Source organism: Mandrillus leucophaeus, unplaced genomic scaffold (genome assembly GCF_000951045.1).
Source record: "Mandrillus leucophaeus isolate KB7577 unplaced genomic scaffold, Mleu.le_1.0 Scaffold531, whole genome shotgun sequence".
NCBI classification, from domain to species: domain Eukaryota; kingdom Metazoa; phylum Chordata; class Mammalia; order Primates; family Cercopithecidae; genus Mandrillus; species Mandrillus leucophaeus.
The window spans coordinates 2747219-2763735 of NW_012105709.1; the positions used below are offsets into that span (position 1 = coordinate 2747219).

A 16517-nucleotide genomic window follows, 5' to 3' on the forward strand; every position below is an offset into this window, starting at 1 on the left:
TTTATCAAGCAGCCTTGTGGATGTATTTATACTTTACACACATTAACATGACTTTCCCCAATACTGGAGAACTCTAACATTTATACATTCTGAGAAAGAAAAAAGCTCCACAACATAAAAGCACTAGAGCACGACCAAAAGTTGGTAGAAATGAGAGTAAGCGTAAGAGGAAATCTTACCAGGTAACATTTGATTTTATGTGGCTTTTCATCTGAGGGCACTCAATAGTCTACACAAAAGAAAGAGTTGCCAAGAAGTGAGCCATGAAATGTTTGTATGAATCCCAACTAAATACCTACAAGTTCCTGAATTATGCACACTCACGTAAGACTCTAGGGGGCCCTGGAGAAAAGCAACAACTTACAGCTGAAAGTGGGGGACAAAGTTTGAGTTCTGGCAAGTCAATGGTCTGCTTGAACAAGAATCAAGACTTTGCAGAGAAAGACAACAGGCTGCAGAGGAGCTTCAACATGTTATCAACAACAGAAGTTATTAAAAATTAGGGAAGAAAAGGAAAATGTAAAAAAAGGAGTCTACAAAAAAGACCTCAAAATGACCCTGATACTGAAATCAGCAGAAAAGCACTTTAAGGCAACTATGATAAATTTGTTCAAGGCCATAAAGAAAAACATAGACATAACAAATGAAAGAGAAAAAACTAACCGGAGGGGGGAAAAATTGTAAGAGGAGAAAAAAAACAGATGGGATTAACAGAAAGGAAATGGCAAAATAAGTTTAAATCTAGCTATAGCAATTACATCAAATGTAAATGAACTAAACACTACTTCTCACACAGGGGCTGAGAGTCAGAATAAAAAAGTGCCTTTATGCTTTTTGCAGGAAAAGTACTTTAAAACACAAAGACCTAGATTTGTTTAAACTAAAAGGATGAAAATTGACATACCATGCGAATATCCAGTAGACAAAAGCTGGTGACTAATTTTAATAATAAACAAACAGAATCAATGACAAGGAATATTAGCTGAGATAAAAAGGACCATTTGATAATGATAAAAAAAGTCACATAAATATCAAGCTGACAAAAGCTGGAGTGGTAAACTTTAAAATGAGGACAAACAGAATTAATAACCTCGAATATCAGCAAGATATAGTGGGATGTTCCATAATAATAAAAAGGTTAGTTCATAAAAAATAACTATAAAAGTACATGTGCCTAATATAATAACAGAGTCTGAAAATGAAACAAATTGACAGAACTAGTAAAACCACTATAGTTGGAGACTTAACACAGAACATCATAACCAATAACTGCAGAATACATTCTTTTCAACTGCACATAGGACATTCACCAAGACAGATCATATGCTGGGCCATAAAATAAATCTTGGTAAACTACAAAATACCGAAATCTTTTATAGTATGTTCTCCGACTAAAATGGAACTGAATTAGAAATCAGTAAGATATCTAGAAACACCTCCAACATTCTGAAATTAATATATTTATAAATAATCCATTACTCAAAGAAGAAATCACAAAGAAAACTGTAATTATGGTGAACTGAGTGATACCAAAATTTGCAGAATGTCACTAAAAACCAATGCTTAGAGGGAAACTGATAGATTTAAATTCTTCTATCAGAAAAGAAAGATTTAAAGATCAAAGATCCACATTTCCTCCCTAAGAAGCTAAATAAAACAAAAGCAAATTAAACTCCAAGTGTGGTGCAGGAAAAAATAAAAGGAATAGAAAAGAAAAAAGAAAAAAATTTACTAAGTACTTGTTGAAATAATAAAAAAAAAATTAAAACATCTCTGTCAAGAGGTTGGGGGGAAAAAAGAGGAAACAGCTATTATGAATATGACAAATGAAGGAGGAGATATCAAATACATCCTACAGACATTAAAAGGATAGTTAAGACAATAAGAAAATATTATGCCAATAAACGGCGCTACCTCAGGGAAATAAACAAACCACTTGAAGATACAAAATACCATAACTCACCCAAAAAGAGATGATCTGAATAGTCCTAAATCTATTGGGAAAATTGAATTCATGGTTAAAAACCCTCCTACAAAGAAAATGCAGGGCCTAAATGGAATAAGCAGTGAATTATATCAAACATTCAAGTAAGAAAAAATACCAATCTTATGCAAACACTTTCAGAAAACAGAAGGGATTACTTTCACCTTGTTTTATGAGGCCAGTGTAATCCTGATACCAAACCTCACAAATACTGAAATGTAGACATACAAATTCTTAATATCAGAATCAAATCCAGTCATATAATACAAGGCCTCATCATGACTAAGCTTACCAATGAGTGCAGGGTTGGTTCAACATTTGAAAAATCAATCAATGTAACTCATATTAACAGAAGAAAAAAAGTCCTATGACAATTTCAATAAGTGCATAAAAAGCACTTGACAAAATTCAATATTTATGACAAAACTTCTCAGCACCCTAGAAATAAAGAAAATTTCTCAGTATTGCATAGGGCAAAAAAACCAAACAAAACAATGGACATATTTATTGCCCCTGGCACAATAGGCAGGAAAAAGAAATGAGGATTGGAAAGGAAGAAGCAAAACTGTCTCTCCTTGCAGATGACATAATTATCTACATACAAACTCTCAATGAATTTACAAAGTAATTATCAGAATCAACAGGTAAATTTAGCAAGGTTGCAAGATAAAAGATTATACAAAAATCAATTGTAATTTATATTAGAAGCAAATGACTGGAAAACTAAATTATAAAATTAATTTCATTTACAAGAGAATGAAAGGACACAAAATACTTGAATTTAACGAAAGAAGTACAAAACCTCTACTCCAAAAAATCTAAAATACCGCTGAAAGAAATTACAGAAAGCTTAAATAAATGGAAAGATATATTATGTTCATGTACTGAAAGATAATTAATTCTCCCTAAGTTTAATACTAATCATAATCCCAGTAGGCATTTTTTCTAAAAAAGAGAAATTGAAAATCTAATTCTAAAATTTATGTGGACACTCAAAGGACAGAATAGTTAAGATGAAGGAAAAAGAAAAGACTGAGTTACTCAGCAGATGGGTCAGAGTAATACACCCAAATGAGGAACGTGTGGACTCCAAAATCCAAATAGGCCCACTAGGTACCGTACCTCTATTCTTGGTTGTAGGAGTGGCTAGATAGAACAATATCACCTTAGTATGAATATCTTGACATGCCCCATATTACCAGAACTTTAGAAATTTCACTGAGGTTCCTGAATTTTAGTCAAATTGATTTCCCATTCTCTGAGAAACAAATGTCTTACCACTAAGTCCAGATTAGTTGCTCACTAGGTCCAATCAGGATAATATCATCAATATAATGGACCAGTGTAATATCTTGTGGAAGGGTAAGAAGGCTATTAAGATCCCTGCAAACTAAATTGTGACATAGAGCTGGAGAGTTGATACACCCCAGAGGTAGGACAGTGAAGGTGTACTGGGGCCGTGCCAGCTGAAAGCAAACTGCTTCTAGTGAATCTTATGGACAGCTATGAAGAAAAAGGCCAGATCAACAGCTGTATACTGGGTACCAAAGAATGTTAATTTGCTCAAGTAATGAAACGACAACTGGTGCAGAAGCTGCAACAGCAGTCACATAAAGGAACATAATAAAGAATAATGGGTAATGAATTATAATCACTGAATATAAATTCATGAGCCCATATTGATGTAAATAATTAAATGAATAAACACACACATTTATTTATGTATAGACTGGAAAGTCCATCCTCATGGTAGAGTGCCAACTAATTAAAACAAAAAGAATGATAAATCATCAACCCACGGGGTGAAGTTGCATAAAAAATATAGGATATTTACATAATATCAAAGTATCTTCCTTAAATTAAATAGCAAAGGGAAAAATAACTTTAATGGGGAATAACTCAGAAGACACCACATTACCCAAGTGATCACTTAACATCACCAATATTTCACCAAAATCGTATACTTCTAATGTAAGGCAGGGAGGACAAAACCTTATTTTGGGCTATTCTGCAAAAAATGCATAGGGTTAAACTAATTATGAGGCAACATCAGACAAATAAATTGAGGAACAGTTAACAAGTAATTGTACTTTTCAAAAACATCAAGGCAAAGAAACACCGGAAATCCTGAGGAGCTACTCCAGATTAAGGACACTAAAGAGATATGGCACCCAGAGGCAACGTATGATCTATTTGCATGAGGAAGAAAACTACAAAGGGTATTACTGAGTCAACTGCTGAAATCTGAATACAGATGGAGATCAGTTGATACACTGAATAAATACTATACTTCTCAATTTTGATAAGTACACTGTAGTAAAAAGAATGCCACTATTCTTAGGAAACACAGAAGTATTCAGGAGTAAAAGAGCATATCTCTAATTTACTAACAAAGACTTCTATATATATAATATGGAAAATAAATAAATATATATATAGAAAATAAATACATATATATATATATATATGTCTTGTGAAGCCATAAGTCATTTCTAAGGAGATACAGCTGAAAATCATGACATTAACACCAGATTATGATACCAAGTTGTATTTTAAAATTTTACACACACACACACACACACACACACACACACACACACAATCTATCTATAAAATAACCTCATGTCCTTTCTTGCGTATGTGTGGTAGGGGGAGTGGGGAGAGACAAAAGGGGACAAGGGGTGAGAAAGAGAGAGAGACTATGAATCAATGAGAGAATGTTTAATTCGGGATCAAAGGCATATCGGAATTCTTTATATCATTCTGGCAACTTTCCAGTAAATTTGACATTGTATCAAAACAAATTTACCACATAAAATGAGTGGTTTCAATGATCTATTGTTCTTTTTTTATCATTAATTCTACAGATGCTCACCAACATATGATGGTGTTACATCCCAATAAACCCACTGTAAGTCAAAAATCTAAGTAAAAAATGCATTTAAAATACCTAACCTACTGAAGATCATAGCTTAGCCTGGCCTACATGAAACATGCTCAGAGCACTTACATTAGTGCAAAATCATCTAACACAAAGCCTTTATGTAATTTAATAAATACTGTACTGAAAGTGAAAAATGATGACTTTGTAAGGGTTCTCGAAGTACAGTTTCTATTGAATGGATATTGTTTCTATCTTCTTAAAGGTGAAAAAGTATACGTTAAACGATAAGTTGAAGCCTGTTTGTAATATCTATTAAAATGTCATGGTGATGTGGTATTCAGCTAGAACTTAATACACAGTACTGTCTTCAAAAGTATATACTCTTGTTCTTTATCTAAGTTAACTAAAGTACAATATCTATTACTTTATACTGGTTTTACTAGAAATTCAATTCCAGAACAATAGAAAATTAGGTTTTTGTGAAATATACTACCTTTTACACTTAAGACTATGATGCAAAAGTTAATCCTAAAACACAACAGAATATAATTCTACACTCAGAAAAAGAAAACAAATCAAAGTCTTAAGCGTTTTCTCACACAAATTCAGATTTAATGACAGTATATCTTATAGATATATAGGCTATCTTTGAGAAGATATTATTAGATGTTATGACATTAAGCCCTGATTATGACACCAGGTTATGTTTTAAGTTAATGAGTTGAAAAAGTATGCAGTGAACATATTCTTCTTTATATTGCAGAGGATTTATTATTAATATTCTATAGCTTACAATTTTCTACTATCCAGAAACTCCATCAAATCTATATGAAAATAACAGAAATGACAACTTCCATTTAAGCTGACTTTTGGAAAACAAAAACTATCTACATTTAATAATCTATTTGGTATTATTAATAGTAAGGGCCTACAATAACCATTTCAGAACAAAACAGATCAACGTGATAATCAAAATGCACATTTCCTACTTTCAAAGGCAAAATGTTAAAGAGTTTTTAAAGAAGTCACTGATATTGAAAGAAAGCCAAAAAAACCCCAAACTGACAATTTATTAGGTATTTCAATATACCTAAAATGAAACATCTAAAATAGTCCTGAGAAGTAAAACAGCTAGTTGGTTTCACAAAAAAATGTCTAGGGTGAATTTAAAGACCAGATAAATCCACTGTTCCAAAGCATAGAAAAAGACCAGAAACATTCTGATTATATTTATGAAGTAAGCATAACATCATAACATTGATACCAAAAAGGAAAACTGTAGACCATTTTTAGTTATAAATGTCAATGTAAAAATCCTAAATGATATAGTAGTGAAATGAACCTATCAGTATAATAATAATAAAAAAAAAAACATATCATCACCAAGTAGGGTTTATTACACAATGTAAAGTTGGTTCAATAATAGGCAATATTTCAATATAATTCATTATAATACTAGATCTAAACAGATTAATCAGATTGGGGTTAGCCAACTATGGCCAGTGGGCTGGTGGCCTGTTATTGTAAATAAAACTTTACTGGAACACAACCACACTCATTTGTTTACATATTATCTATGGCTCCTTCTGTACTATAACAGCAGAGCTAAACAGTTGCAACAAAGACAGTATCATTCATAAACTGAAAATATTTATTATCTGATCCTTTAAGAAAGTTTACTGATGCCTGCAATGGATAATTATCTTCACATATGCCTAAAAGTGTGTAGCAAAATGCAAGGATCGTTTGGAATTTTCTCAGTTCCAAGAACAGTGGTCATTCTCTTTATAACCATCTATTTACTACGTCTAATACATAAAAAACAAGTAAGTGAAAAAAGATTTCCCCTTTCTATTATACATTAACTGAAAGGCCAAGTAAAATAATAAGACCTTTATTTTTTCATGATTAAAATTTGTAAAACACACTATGTGATGGTAAAATTTTCCTGTACATATTAAGTTTAAAAAAAACCACAGCCAGGTGCAGAACAGCATGTATATTACCAGTTGTATGAAAAACGGGAGCATATATGTTTCTACTCGGTAGTAAACTCATAAAGAATGATCTCTGTAAAGATACACAAAAAACCTAAAAACAATGCTTACTTGAGTTTTGGTAGGATCTGGGAAGATAGGAGATGTGGTAGACAGGAGAAATGCACTTCATATTTTTTATATACTCTATGATTTTTTTCGAACCATGTGAATGTATTACTAACTCCCCAAATAACCTACATAACTCAAAGAGATTTACAAAAACTTATACAGTATTCTTTGCAGTTTTAAAACATTTTATAAATTATAAATTGATTGCCTTTCCTATATAACAGGAATGAAATCTGATTAAAAGTAGGAGACAGCTAAGTCATTTTGTTGACATGGACAGGTATTACAAGTTTGACCTTTATTTCTATTTCTCACTGTCCCTAAGTTTATGATTTTATACTTAACTTTCATAGATTCTGGGCCTGATGAAAACAAAATTGTATTGTTCCCTCCAAAAACTCTGAATAATCTACTGAATAATTATGATTCTACTAAGTCCTTTTACTCAGAATAAATAAATACATACCATTATCTTCTTCAATTCCAACAGGGCCTGCTTGAGGAGTCTCCCCATTCTTTAAACAATTATGGATGTATGTTGCCTTCCATCTGGCATACTTCCTGTGTTTCACATTCTAAAAGAGAGCATTTTTATATCAACATTGGACTACAGTAAAGAAGTAAAAAGTAAACATTTATGATGATCTATATCATATTTCTGAGATAAAACCTATTTATGCAGATTACAGCTCTGAAAGAAACTGGCAACTCCCACCCTATTGCTAGAATCCACCAAGTATTTAAGGCTTGACAGAATTCATAAAAAGCTATTGTCCTCAAAACACATGCCCAGTTCTCTTTTATCATTTAACATTTCAGAAAGGATATGCAAGGTAAAAACAGGAGTGTCCTTCCAGCAAAATTTGTATCTCTTCTGCACAGGGGAGAAACAGGCTAAAGTAGAATTCTAAGACTAAACATAAAAATAACAATAGATTGAATTATTTTCACTAAAGACAAAAAAAAGACCTGTACAAATCAAGAAAAAAAAATTAAGATGATGTAGTGGTTAAAGCAAATGCTAGATTGACAGGTAAACCTGACTTTTTAACTAGTCACGTGCTAGTTAACAGCTCTGAACCTCAGTCACACTGATTCTAAAAAGGGAAAAATAATACCTGATTGGGTTGTAAGAAGAACTGAAAAGATCATGAAAAACCTGTTAGTTGCCTCTTCTATGCCTTAAAACTAATTTTACATGATATGCTAATGTTACAGGATATAAGATTAAAATTTGCTTTAAAAAATATAAAAACCTCTTAGAATTTTGGATGTGCTAGTGATTTTTAGTTTATATTTTCAACTGACCTTTATAGTGGTATCGTTATAACTTGGGAACTTGTCAGAGATGCAGAATCTTCAAGCCCACCCCAGATCTACTGAACCTGATCTACAAGTGCCAGTCTGCACCTGCACTACAAGAACCCCAGGTGCACATTATAGTTTGAGAGCAAAATATGCACATTAGAGTTTGAGAGCGAATGTGGTTTTACTATCTGAAAACAGGCATGGTGGCTCACATCTGTAATCCCAGTACTTTGGGAAGCTGAGGCAGGCAGATCACGAGGTCAGCAGTTCGAGACCAGCCTGGCCAACATAGTGAAACCCTGTCTCTACTGAAAATACAAAAATTAGCTGGGTGCGGTGGCAAGTGCCTGTAATCGCAGCTACTCGGGAGGCTGAGGAAGGAGAATCACTTGAACCCGGGAGGCAGAGGTTGTGGTGAGCCAAGACCATGCCACAGCACTTCAGCCTGGGCAACAGAGCAAGAGTCTGTCTCCAAAAAAAAAAAAAAGAAGAAGAAGAAAAAAAAAAGAAATGAGAGAGCTAGGCGCAGTGACTCATGCCTGTAATCCGAGCACTCTGGGAGGCCAAGGAGGGTGGATGGCCTGAGCTCAGGAGTTGGAGACCAGCCTGGCCAAAATTGTGAAACCCCATCTCTACAAAAAATACAAAAAATTAGCCGGGCATGGTGGCAGGCACCTGTAATCCCAGCTACTCAAGAGGCTGAGGCACGAGAGTCATGTGAACCCAGGAGGCAGACGTTGCAGTGAGCCAAGACTGCACCACTGCACCAGCCCGGCTCCGGACCTCCCCCTGGCCAAAAAAAAAAAAAAAAAAAAAAAGAAATAGAGTAACCTTCTGCAAAGATCCACTAGGTCATTGATGAGTACAAATGCAGCAGCATGTGGTCCAGATACTTAGTTGAGTATTCTATAATATGAGTCTCTAGATACTATTAGAGGTAGCTTCTGTACAGAAAACTAAAAAAATTAACCCCTAAATTACTGAATTTGTATCACATTTCCTTCTTATCAAACACTCCTCATACATATTCAATTAAAAAATCTATACATGGATTCTGATTTTCTTCCAGGTGTGACATTTTGCTCCACTTCACAAATGAGCTTTCCAACAGAAGTATCCACATTTAAAGTCTTCACTTCTTTACCATTCAGTTCACTCTGGGGGTGGGGAGGGTGTATTTCTTTTCTGTTTACTTCATATTCTCCAGTAACACAAAAGGTTAGGGAATCTGAATATGCCTGTGTCTTTTACTGGTAGGGAGCCCACATGTGTCAGCCTGTACCTCACTTAAGTTGTCAGTTCATTTGAGGAACTGATCTTGCTAATATCAACTGCCTAGTCCACTCTAGAAAATCCAAGGCACACTTTTTAGGTATCATCTTACCAAACTGCTACGCTCTGTAAATATATTAAAAGCCTTGGACTATGCCAATCTTTGGGAAACATTCTCTATCTCTTGTTTTTGTGACACTCAATTCTCTTGATTTCTTTCCTATCTCCTTTGGCTCCTAATCTTCTAGCTGACCTTCAAGTAATTTTAAATACTCTGTCCTAGCAGAGAGTGCAAAATAGTGGGCGCAATCAATAATAACACATTTAGAATTTTAAATAAGAATTATGTTTTCTATATTCAAATATGGGAAAAGTTACAGAAAGCAAATTTCTAACTTCTCTTTTAAAAATGAAAGATCTGGGCCCACATTTAGTAATAATCATCTGAGCTGAATGAATACAGGCAGTTCCCTTCAGATAATGTACATTCATTCATTCTCCCTCTCCCCCATCTCAAGTTCGTACAACATATCAGTTGCCATTTTTTATCTTACAGTGGGCTGTTTTAAGTCATTATACCACTTACCAGATTCATACAAGCATCATGATCCTGCCATCTAGCTTATTTATTTATTTATTTATTTTTTTTTACCTCTTCATATGCCTTCCTATAGCTTTAAGCACTACTGATAAATTTATTATTCTTAAATTTATGAATCTAGCCAGAATCTCCTTGGACAAATATCCAACTCACTATGTGACACCAGCACTTGGATGTCTCACATACAATTAAAATTAAAACTGTTCTTTTGATCCCCCTACCACCTTTCCTTTCCTCTGGGAACTTCACTCTCAAGTAAATGGGAGGAGTCATTTTTAACAGTTCTCCCTATGCTTTGCCTCTCTCCCCACTCCCTTACCTAATTTACCAAGAATCCAGTTGATTTTCCTTCTGAAATATACCTTGATTTGTCTTCATCTCCTCATTTTCGCTGCAATAGCCCCCTAATTTGTCCCAACTTCCATTCTTGCCCTAGCCCCTACCACATCTTCCTCATCTAATACTCCGAGTTCAGGGATCTTTCTAAAATATAAATCCACTCATATCAATCTTTTCATGTAAAATGCAAAATCAATTCTAAGTTTGGATACAAGGATCTACTCTACCTGATTCTTGATTGTCCAACCTCTTCTCAATGTCCCGATCCCATTCACTGACTACTATCCAGCTATGCATTTTTCTTCTGTTACTACACATACCACGGCCCATACATCCTGTTTGCCTGTTGTCTTTTTTCTTCCTCACCCAGCTAACTCACTCCTACTCAGCTCATTCCTCATATGCCAGATCAAATGCCACTTCCTAAGAAAGGTTTTCCTGATGTTCCCAATCTAAGGTCAGACTCTCCAGTAATCTTACATCTTTTTTTAAAACAACATTTATCACAGTTTGTAATTATATAAGGATGCTGACAAAGTGTCCTCTCCAACCCTCAAAACACACACACACACGTTAAAATATAAACTCATTAAAAGAAAAGTCTATCTGTTGTTTATACCAACCACTTGGCTTTGTGACCAGTATGTAGTAGTTGCTCAAGATGCATACACATCTCCAACGTATGACAGCTTAACTGATTCTAACTGATGTTTCTGTGGTAGTACAAGAGATCACTATTTCTGTCATATGTAAGGGGCTATTGGATTTAGCAAGTTCTGTTACATTTATGATACAGTTAGATAGAATGACTTGAAATTTCCAGTGTTTGTTTTAGGCCTATAGAAACAGCAATAACCTGTGGTTCACCTTTTTCTTCCGTTTTCATTCTTTCAGAGCAAAAAATATATGCTAAAGCACTGACTTTTCCAGATTTTTAATTTTTCAAAATCTTGAGCAATTAGAACTGAAGGGCTACAAATGCTAGATTATTATCAGATTTGAATCTCTATGTTCACATGTCCACTTGAATTCAGTATCTGCAAAATGACATTCTTTTAAAACGTTTATTATTAACCTATGCTCCAGCAATGAAAACTAATGAAGGTAATTAACTACTCTATATTTTTAGTGGTTTAAACTTTCCCTCTTTGGGGGAAAACATAAGATATGTATAGTTAACCTCAACATACTTTTAGGCTCTGAAAAAGTTTGCTATTAATTAAGACCTTTAATTAGCAATACAGGATATATAAAGTAAGTCAATACGTTATTTCTGCCTTTAGGGAGCTAATCATCTGGCTATAGATATGAAATTAAAATACAAAGAACTATTACTATAAAAACACACTTAGTAGGAAGTATTAAACTTGTTTCCTATAGTAAGTACATGGAACATTTCAGAGAATAAAGAAAAAACAGAATAAGGTAAAGGAAATGATGCTTTAGTTTGGCCATGCAGGATGGGTAAGTTATGAAAAAACTGAAGCGGTAACAAGATTCTGGAGAGAAGGACAAGTACAAGCAAAGGTAGAAATAAGGAAATATTTGGGGAATAAAGATAAAGAAATCAATATGCCATGGATAGAAGACACATATTAAATGCTAGTTGGATAAGATAAATCCAAGACAAGATTAAAGTATTAGACTGACATCTTTAGAACATCCTACAGGTTATAAAGCATTTCCACACATTTTCCTCTACTTGGTCCTCATCAGAACCTCGAAATTTAAGCAGGTCACATTGTACTCACACTAAGGCTTTGAGACATTATAGGACTGGCTCAATGTAAATACAGTTTAATCTGGCATTCAAGGCCCTCCACATTGTGGACACTCAGTCTTATTTCCATTTCCCTCAATCAAGATTGGATTCCTGTCTTACCTGCATTCTCTTCTGTTATTCTCTCTTATCTAACATGGTTTCCTTTCTGCCCAGTCTCTTCTCCTCCAAGGCTAAGTGCAAATGCTTACTCCCTATGAAGCGCCCTCATTTCCACTAAGTCAACAGTTATTTATTACTTACTCACGTCAGGTACTATGCTAAGTGCTGGGGATCCATGAGATGAATGAGTCAAGCATGAGCTTTACAGTCTAATGTGAAACCAGGCAATAACTGACATTCCTAAATCTGGCACATGTCTTATCTGAAGTCCCATATTTCTTCATCCTTCTTTCTTGGGATTCTATAATCCTATCATTTTAGAGACGAAGAAAGGTCATTACAAAAATAAAGTAATTTACTGAAGGTCATACTGTTTTAGTAGTAAAGTTAGCCACTCATTTGGGTCTATCTTGGTAAACTACAATTACCACACTGCAATTTGCAACTCAGATTAAAATATATGAAATAATAGAAAATAAGCCTTAAAGGTCAGCTACTTAGTGTTTATCAATGTAGAATGTACCTTTTGGTAGTTACAAAGAAAACTATTTTAAAAGTAGATGAATAAATTGCTAAGGAAAGTTTAAACTGCCTTCTTTGAGGGTCTTTAAAATTGGGCCAAATTTTTTTCTATCTGAAATAATTTAATCCTGTCTAAAGACTTAGTGGAAAAGTTGTAATGACTTTAGAAGGTTCTTTCAGTCCTAATATCTAAGTATTAGCAGTGTAGAGAAGTTTAAAACAATTTGGGTTTCTGCATTAGTAAGCGAAATTTAAGAAACTAAGTTGAAAAAGGTTCATTTTAGTAAAGCAACTTAACTATTTTTTATTTCATACTGTTTCCAAAACATCCCTATTCCTAGAAACTGATGCATATACTATTTAGCAGAAATTTCTGGCAGTTGTAACTCCACTAATTCACTTTTCAATGTTGTTTTATTTAAAATAAAGGATGTAAAGGATGCTGGATACTAAACAATATTTTCAAAGGAAACTTTCAAGATGTATTTTTGAAATTCATTAACTCCTTTTTGCTGATTAGACATCCTTCCTAAGAAACAGGAACTGCAAAAAGAACTTTTACTTTTGTCCTTGGCCTCTAAGTTCCTGTTTTGTTACTGGATTGATGAGAATCACTGACAACTGCAAATTTTGGCCACTTAAGAATTACCATGAATTTTCATTTAATTTTTAAATCACTTGCTACACTGAAGCATGACTGGTTAGAGAACAGCAATTGCAGGCTGGAGCAGGAATTTTTAAACTTAGTACCTTTAAGAATCACAAGAGTATAATAATAAATTCCTGGCTAGAACGATGAAAAATTTGATATAAATTATTCTCCATTAGCATACCAAAAAGTTACCTTAAAAGACAAAGTTTTATACTAGCTGTCTCTATCTAATTCTTCCTCTTTGATTTTATATTGAACCCATCCTAGGCAAGTTTTTAATCTCCACTACTCACTGCAACAGTTTTCGTCAAGGTTACAGATTACTTCTATATTCCTATTAGGTTGGTGTGAAAGTAATTGTGGTTTTTGCCACCTAAATTCAAGGCTTACATGCCATCTTCCTTGACCCCTATCAGCATGAACAGGTGATTATTTCCCACCCCATTCCTTGATGCCCCACTTTACACTTGCTTTCCTGGTTATCAAGACCTCCTGGTTTTCCTTCTCCCTTGCTGTGCTCCTTCAGTCCTTTATACTTGTTCTTTTTCATGTCCCAGTGTCAGGAGTACCTCAGGCTTCAGCTCTCGGATTCCTCGTCTCCTCTTTCTACACTTGATGATCTCATGCAGTCTAACAAATATACCACCTTTAAATACCATGAGGTGTATTTGCTAACTTCCAAATTTATATCTTCTGTTCAGACTTCTCTAAACCTTAGGATTTTGTATAAGTATGTATCCAATTCCACATTTCTCCTGTGTATTTGATAAGTTTAAAACCAACTCCTGATTTTCCCCCACAAGTCTATAAATGGCTAAAGTGGTTAAGAATGATCTTACAGTTGTCAGGTCCAACTCTTGGGAGTTATTTTTGAGTTCTCTGTATCTTTTATAGTTTGCCAATGAATCTGTTATATTTTGTCAGCTCTACATTCAAAATATATCCAGAATCCAACCACTACTCACCATGTCTTCTTCTGCAAACTCTGATCCTAGCAAGATCTTTTACCTTGATTATTTAATAATGTACTAATGAGTTTGCCTTTTCCAATCTTGTCCATTAAAGAAAGGAAAAATACTTTAAAAATACAAGTCAAAATTTATCAATTCTCTGTTTGAATCCTCCCCCCCAACACCCTCATCCTCATCTCCTATCCTATCACTCCTTCTCATTCTGGATTCTGCCACATTGTTCTCCTTGTTATTTCTTGAACAAGAATAGGTAGCTTGTACTGTAGTCTCAAAAATGTAGCACTTTATCTTGCCTCTTCCTGGAACACTCCCCAAATTACATGCAAAAATGCAATACACATTAGCCTGAGAATCCACAGCTTTCATAACACTTTCGAAGTAGTCAGTGATAACAATGGGATTAATAATCTCTAACTTTGTGGCAACATCACAAATACATTTACACTCTTAGTCCCTCAACCTCCCAAGTTATTATATAAACAAGACTTCCACATAACTCCGAGAACACTGAGAAGTGGTATAATGAGAAATGCTTGAAAAACACATATTAAACAAACGTATTATCAAAATGATTCAGATATTGAAATATTTATAGTCACAGATTACATGTATTTCCTGATATTTATTCAACATTTTAATCCCTTTATATTTTTCAAAGCAACTATAATTTCATCAAACAAGTTTTTAAAAAGGAGAGCAAAACTATACTCTCAAAATCAAAACTATAACTTAATATACAAATACTTAAATATAACTCCTCTATTTTTAAAATATCATGACTTTGGAATATATGTTCCAAGTAAACAAAAGATTTCCAAACAAGGTATGGTCGGTAACTGTTTAATACTTAATCTACTGGGGAAAGACAAGAAACCAATGTTAATTATTTTTTGGAAAAAAAAATTATATATAGTTTTCATCAAACTTACAGGAAGTTTTAAAAATAGGACAACATACTCCCACATCTTCTACTCAGATTCTCCAACTATTTAATTTTTGTTTTATTCATTTATTTCTATATATAAATGTATAAAAATATATATATATAAATATAAAAAGTGTGTGTGTCGGGCCAGGCGCGGTGGCTCACGCCTATAATCCCAGCACTTTGGGAGGCCGAGGCGGTAGGATCATGAGGTCAGGAGATTGAGACCATCCTGGCTAACAGAGTGAAACCCCATTCCTACTAAAAACACAAAAAATTAGCTGGGTGTGGTGGGGGGCGCCTGTAGTCCCAGCTACTCAGGAGGCTAATGCAGGAGAATGGCATGAACCCGGGAGGCAGAACATTCAGTGAGCTGAGATCACGCCACTGCACTCTAGCTGGGTGAGACACAGCGAGACTCCGTCTCAAAAAAAAAAAAAATAAAGCTTGTGTGTCTGTATGTATCTATTTTTTTTCTGTATCATTTAAGGATAAATAAAAGACACTGTGTCCCCTTTCCCTTTCATTGCACTTTCCAAAATCTAGGACAATCTCAAAAATCAGAAAATTTAATATTTCAACAACACTACTGTCTGATCCACAGTCCCAAGAAATTTTGTCAATTGTCCCAATCATGTCCTTCGTAGTTATTTTCCCCCCAGGCCCAGATCTAATCTAAGGAGAATGATTAGTATTCCTTGAACTTGCTTTTGTTTGTTTTTTAAACAACACAAATTTATTATCTTACAGTTCAGTAGGTCTGCTACACATCTCATCAGAATAAAATAAAGCTTTCAGCAGTCTGTAGCCCTTCTGGAGGCTCAATAGGAGAACCACTTCCTGCTCATTCAGGTCATCATATGTTTGTAGGACTAAGGTGCCTGTTTTCTTTCATTTATTTATTTAATTTTTATTATACTTTAAGTTCTAGGGTACATGTGCACAACGTGCAGGTTTGTTACATATGTATATATGTGCCATGTTGGTGTGCTGCACCCATTAACTCATCATTTACATTAGGTATATCTCCTAACGCTATCCCTCCCACTGCCCCCACCCCCCTACAGGC

General features: G+C 34.3%; 1 protein-coding gene across 5 annotated transcripts in view; it reads right to left on the reverse strand.

Annotated features, from left to right (window-relative positions):
• The window catches only part of VTA1 (vesicle (multivesicular body) trafficking 1), an 87666-nt gene that overhangs the window by 23190 nt on the left and 47959 nt on the right, over nucleotides 1-16517 (reverse strand). For all 5 annotated transcript variants that reach the window (XM_011997176.1, XM_011997173.1, XM_011997177.1 and 2 more), the window contains one exon: nucleotides 7443-7551. In XM_011997176.1, the coding sequence (XP_011852566.1) occupies nucleotides 7443-7551 (109 nt within the window). The remainder of the gene's footprint in view (nucleotides 1-7442; nucleotides 7552-16517) is intronic.